The 6,397-nt window shown below is 47.0% G+C and overlaps 1 protein-coding gene across 1 annotated transcript in view; it reads right to left on the minus strand.

Annotated features, from left to right (window-relative positions):
- Nucleotides 1–6,167, minus strand: part of PDLIM4 (PDZ and LIM domain 4) — a 47,534-nt gene extending 41,367 nt beyond the window's left edge. Inside the window, exon 1 of the mRNA XM_085073500.1 lies at nt 5,967–6,167. Within this exon, the coding sequence (XP_084929626.1) occupies nt 5,967–6,059 (93 nt within the window). The 5' untranslated portion in view covers nt 6,060–6,167. The remainder of the gene's footprint in view (nt 1–5,966) is intronic.
- Between the last annotated feature and the right edge of the window lie 230 nt (nt 6,168–6,397).

A 6,397-nucleotide genomic window follows, 5' to 3' on the forward strand; every position in this document is an offset into this window, starting at 1 on the left:
TTGGGTATCTGAGAACCATGAGGCAAAGCACTTTGAGAGCTCAGAAATCAGACAACAAATTCAGTTAGAAATATTATAGAAGATTTGTGCCTTCTAGGATTTCCTGTGACTCTTGTAGACTTGTGATACACATTTTGTCCCCAGGCTACCAAGAATTAAATTAAATTGCATTGGTCTGCATTAATTTCACACAATTTATAATGCCATATTTGTATTAAAATTAAAGGACTTATCCAATTTCAGCAGGACCAGGATTATAACCACCTGTTGTGTTATATAGGAACAAAAAGTTTAGGAAAAAAAAGAATAATTGTACATTTCCCCCTGTACGCTTCTTACACCAACAGGGCTGTTCTAGTAAGCCTGCTATCTGACTTTATTCTCTTTAACACACTTTATCAAGTGGGATATAAGTGCACATTTCTACAAAGTAATTCTGAATACCTGTCCCAACAGGCAATCTTTCAATCTTCAAGGAAAATTGACATCACCACCATTTAAAAGTAAAACAAAAAGAAACGGGGAGGAAAAAAATGCCAAACCCACAAACCCCTAATCATAAATACCCAGAGACACTGAACCCATTTTGCTTTGTCCAGCCTGGCAGAGGCCTGGCGTGTTTTTGAGGGTGTGCTTGGTTTATTTTGTTAACTTGCCCCAAGGTCAGACCTTGCCTGAATGGATCTACATGAATCATTCTTTCCACCTGCTTTCCCACTCAGGATTATCAGTGTGCTTGATTACGGTAATTAGTATTAGGTTTTCATTCCAGCATGTTCCACCACTGCTGTCTCCTGAACCAGCACAAGCATTTAGTCTTCTCTTCCAGTTATTAAGCAAAGCCTCAGCGACAGAAACCCTCCAGCAGCAAATATATTTGTGACATATTTCTGTTAGTTCTTATCTGTAGCTCAGATTAACTGTTCTGTACCAGCACAGCTTCACATGTAACCACCCAGACCTCTCACCCCTGAGTTTACAGGAACTATGAGGACAACAAAAACTGACAAGCAAAAGTATTTCCTTCCACTTGAAAAAATCATCCCACTTGAAATACAATAACAAACATTACTATGCAACCGAGGGACAGCCTTTGTCACTCAGCTCTACACAGGCAGCAAACCCACCAAAAGCCAGCAGAAATCAGGTAGGGTCCTAGTTTTGGAATTCAACACAGAGTGGGTTCTTCAGTCCATTTGGGAGCTCTGAACAGGGAGTGCATAATTTCCATCTAATAAATTATTACATACATAAGAATTACATGTGAAACCAGGGAAAACCTTATGGAAATCAAAGTGAAAAGCCCTGTTCCCTTTGCTGCTGTCTCTGATCCTTGCCTTCTCCACCAACACACACTGAGTTCCTGGGGTAACCAAACCTGTAAGCCCCAGCCCTGGGTCTGGGGAGCCCCTTGTGCTCAGCCATCCCCACCCACACAAGACCAAACCTCACAGGCCTCCCCAGATATTATCACCCTGAGTGGGTTCTCTCTGTATTCACACAGCAGCAGACTTGGGCATTTGCTGGCTGCCCTGACAGAGTCAACAAAATCACTTTTACTGGAATTCCTTCCTCAGCAGAATTCCTTCTTGAGTATCCTAACCTTTAACAGGACACATTTCTGCTAAAATGCGAAAGCTGCTTAAGTTTAAAAGTCAACCTTAACTCAAACAATACCTGGATAATGGATTGCAGACCAATTATTTCTCACCCTTCTTGTGTTACAGTTCCAAGCCAATGCTGAAAACTGCATTTTTGCTGCTCCACTAGAGAACAGTGGGTAAACTAATGTTGAAGCCAGCAGATAAAGGAAAAATTGCATTAAAATCTCATTCAGAAAATACTGGAATTGGTCCATTTGTCAACTGCCTGTTTAGCCAAGTAATTTATCTATGATTTCAAAAGCAGCAAGTGCATGGATTAACACTGGCAGAGCTGGGCAGATGATGACATCAGCTGCTCCAGGAACTGGACAAGCGAGTTCAACTGATTAAATGCATTCAGCTCCTCTAGTTACGCTAATGACTGATTATCTTTTAATCCCAGGCAAGGGGTAGATCAACTGTGATCCCACACAGAACCACAGCACTCACTGATGTGGTTACAAGCACAACACTGAGAACAGCCAAGTGAGTTATTCCATTTGTGTCCCTGAGCCATGGCCCCTGGTCAAAAGGAATGTTGTCACTGGAGTAAGAGCCACAGGGAACCCCTTTTCCCACAGACGGCAAACACAGCACCAGTATCAGCCTGCTCAAGCAAAGAAAAGCAACTGTCAGCTACCAGAAATTTAATTAAGTCTTAAAAAGACTTTCTATCAAGTCATTAAGGACAACTAGAAGCAGATCTTTTGGATCATTCCCTACTCCTATAAATATCCTTAGGAGCAGCAACCATTACTGATGTGATGTCCTATACCTAGTGTTATCTCACTGTAGCAGTGGATATAAAACAAGCTGTGTTTCCCGCAAGAGCACAGCCTGGGGCTACAGATCCCTTCCCAGCACTGTGCTGACAACACACCAGCATCGCCCTCCAGGGCTGTGTGCCCCTAAACCAGCCCAGCAAACTCCACTTCTGCTCATCTGCATCCTCCTGAATATACAAGAAGAAACAGGGGATAAAAGGGTAGGTATAGCACACCTAACTTTTCATGAGACTGCATTGAGAGAGATGCTCTAAGCACGCCCTTCTGGATTTGCATTTATCTTTAATACTGAGGAGGCCCCATCTGAAGCCCTGGCCTCTCCAGGGCAAAGCTGAGCATCAGCTGCTCAGTGGAGCAATCAGATCTTTACCCCTTGTCACTTAGGACTGATCAAATCACAGAGGGAAGTGACCTGTTTTCAAGAAGAAAAGACCATTGCTTAATGTCATGAGCATATTTGAAACAGCTGCAAGGATCGACTGAACACCATCAGCTGCACCTGCAGACACAGCTACCTCACAGGGGTTAAAGGCCAAAGTAAACTCTTCTGAGTGAAGCAAGTCCCATTCCAAAGCAGGACTGGGTCATTGTCATATTCCATGCTACCAAATCCATATTTTGTAAAGTTTCTTTTGACAAGACTGTCACAAAGCACTCTTGTGAACCACCTTCAGCTTTCTCCCCTGCCCCAGGTCAGGCATCTCTCTCTGCCCACCATCACTGTGCCTCTTGCTCAGCTCAGTGTGGCAGCTCCTTTCACACCAGCTGCTCCATTATTTCCCCCCTAGAAATGACACATGGACTGCAGGTCCCAAAAATGCATCATTAAAGAACTCTACCTTCACTTAACCTGGAGCAATGACACTTGGGCAGGATTTGGAGAGGAAGTTGAACCCTTCCAGGTCTCCAAGCTGACAGCAAAGCTTTGCTGGCCGTGGCTTCTCACATCCCTACACTGTCACAGCTGGGTAGAGCTCTGGGGAGGAATGGCTTCCTGTAGTAGCTTAGCAAACAGTAGAGAAAACCAGCCTATCAATGAACAAATCTTTTTTTTTTTTTCTTTTTCTAGCCCCTACACAGACAAATTTGTGGGTTTTAAGTAGGCAGCCAGCCTCCAGCACCCAGAGCTCAATGTGGGTGGCTTTGGATGCCTCAAATCCCAAACTGCAACCTGATTTCCCAACATAACCAGTCCAGGTAGGATGCTTGCAGGGCTGTACAGCCCAAACACCTTGTGACACGTTGATCCTCAACCCCCCTTGGGCACCACAGTGGGGTGCAGCAACTCCACGTCCCTCAGGCAGCCCAGTGCACACGGAGCTTGTTGGCATCTTGGGCTCGCAGCTGGATGTGGGATTCCAAGAGTGTGGTCCTGCCTCCCGGCAGAATTTCTGCCTTTCCAAAGATGTTTGTAATTTAATGGCATTTTAGTATAAAACAAATAAAATTGAAAGTAAAGAAAAAAGGCACTTTGAAGGAATCAAAAGTCAGCCAAAAGCCTCCACAATTAGCAAGAGGCCCCCTCCCTTCTGCAGTGAGCCAGCCCAGGCAAGGGGGATGGAGGCTTCTCATTCCTGGAGACAGGAAGCCCCCAGCCCCGTTGCCCATGTTTCAAGCCAAAAAGAACAGATTTCCTGGACAATTACAGAATAAAAGGGAACATGGCACCACATCAGCCATGATCAGTCCTCCGCACAGCAGCGGGGTTGCACAGACCCACCACCAAGTAAAACCCCAGGGAGCCCTCCAGCAGCCCCTTCCTGCATCCCTATGGTCAGGAGTTGTAGCAGAAGCTAATTCTTCCCCAGCTTTAACATTTTCAGGTACTATTTGCAAAGCAAGTAAAGTCTTTCCTTATGTTTAGAGCCCAAGCAGAGCACCCTATATCTATATTTACATCCCAATGAGTTGTTTATCACCCTCCGGGAGTAGCTGTTAGAGTACGACACATTAGAGCATTACCCCACTCTTTAGTGGAAGCAGAATTTAAAAAGGATCCAATTTAAAAGGCCGCCAAATGGAATAACACCCTACATCTGCTTCTAGTGTTACAGCTCCTTGTGATCCACAGCAACACTGGCCTGATGAGAATCATCCTCCTCACACCTCCCAGGTTTGCTGAATCAAACAAGAAATTTGGCAAGCCACCTGTCTAGGCAGAAGCAGACTTAGTTTTTTCTTGTTTAATATTAAACCAGGGCTTTTTTTTCAAAGTAAGTTCAGATGTTCATTTCCACAACAGGAACATTTCTACAATTGCCAGGAGGTGATTTGTGATACATCCCACGTTACCAGGAGGGAAATAGAACTCCTCATGCCCAGGAGGTGCAGGCTGAGCCCCAAAAGCCGAGTGTCCCCTCTGGCAGCACAGCCCCCCAGCTGCGTTTGGATGCCTGTGCCCCCACAGCACAGCCAGCCCCGCCAGCTGCCGCTCCCTGGCACCTGGGAGCCTTCCCTCTGCTCCATCCATCTCCTCTGTTACTTTTCTAAAACAGGCCTCACTGGAGCACTTGGAAAGGGACAGTCCAAAGTAAAAACAAAGCCATGCAATAGACACATATGAACTTAAAGACAAACTAAATCTCTTTAAAACATGCTCTCCTCCATAATTATTTCTTTGAAACTCAGGGTATGTGTTTTCTCTTTTCTGTCACAGCTTTGGCAGATGAATGAAAAGACGGCGAACAGCTTGTGTGCATTACAACAGTATTTTTAAGTTATAGCTCCTTTCAAAGCCTTTCAATGCACTCAGTGTTTGTTCAGAACTTCAGCAGCAGCTGCCCAGGGGAGCTCGGCAATCCTACACAGCCCAACATGCCGGGAAGGCAAAGCAGCTTGGGGCATCGAGCCCTTTCCCGGGGCAGCCCGACGGCGATAGAAACAGCAATGCCCACGGGAATGCGCCCAGCTCAGACACAGCACCTCATCCATCACACAGTCCCTTGCACCACCTCACCGCGCTGCTCCTTCCTGCACGGGAGCTTTTTGTTTTCACGTATACCTACACACAAAGCCTATTTCAAGCTATCTGTGGCATCTTAGCAAAGAATTTTCCAGAATACATCTTTGTGAGGTCAAACGTAAGTGTTAGTACACTTACACAGTAATTACTACCAGCCCGCAGAGACCCCAGAACACTGCAGCCTGCATAGAGAAACTTCTTGCTGACTTAACTCATGCCTTCTTTAAAAACCCCAACAGCCTGTGAACTCAGTCCAGGGCATGAATCCAAACCCTGTGAACACTAAAAACTCTGAACGCAGATCCTTATGAATTAACATCCAAAAAAATAAAGCATGGAGAATGCTGTAACGCTGGGAAAAGCATTTGAAACAGTTCTAAGCTCAGAGGGGAGCGAATGAGTGTGTTGGGTGTACATAGAATAATTTAGAGTTCAGAAGAGCCCAAGCGCTGCCACCCCTGGCTCCGGGTACAGCCCGCCCGACCCCGGGTACCACCCGCCCCGCCGCATCCCCGCCGCCGCTGCCCATCACCTGCGGCCGCTCCCCTCTCCGCTCCGCTCCCCCTCCGAGCTCACCCTGGAGATGGTCAGCGGGGCGCTGAAATCTTTACCGCCCACCAAACGAAAACCCCACGGCGAAGGGCCACGCAGGACCACCGAATGGGACATAGCGGCCGTGGGGCTCTCCCTGCCCGCGGGCGGCTGTGGCTCCAGCTCCCACTCGCGATCACCGGCCGCAACTCCCCAACGCCGGGACGGACCGATCCCGCCTCCCCGGAACGCCCCGCCCGCAAGGCGTGCCGGTGGGGAAGGATCGACCCATCCCGGCTGTCGTTGGGGGAGCTTTTAGCCCAGATTTTGCCCTGAATCCTTTTATAAGTGGGGTTCAGAGCAACTACTCGCAGTAGTAAAGTTACAGTACTTTGCTAGTAGTAAAGTATACGTTTGGTGTGCTCAAAGCCCCCCTCGCTGCAGCTTCATCCTCTGTGGTGGAAGGATGATGCAAG

Source organism: Lichenostomus cassidix, chromosome 13 (assembly GCF_008360975.1).
Source record: "Lichenostomus cassidix isolate B80296 chromosome 13, HeHo_3.0, whole genome shotgun sequence".
NCBI lineage: Eukaryota > Metazoa > Chordata > Aves > Passeriformes > Meliphagidae > Lichenostomus > Lichenostomus cassidix.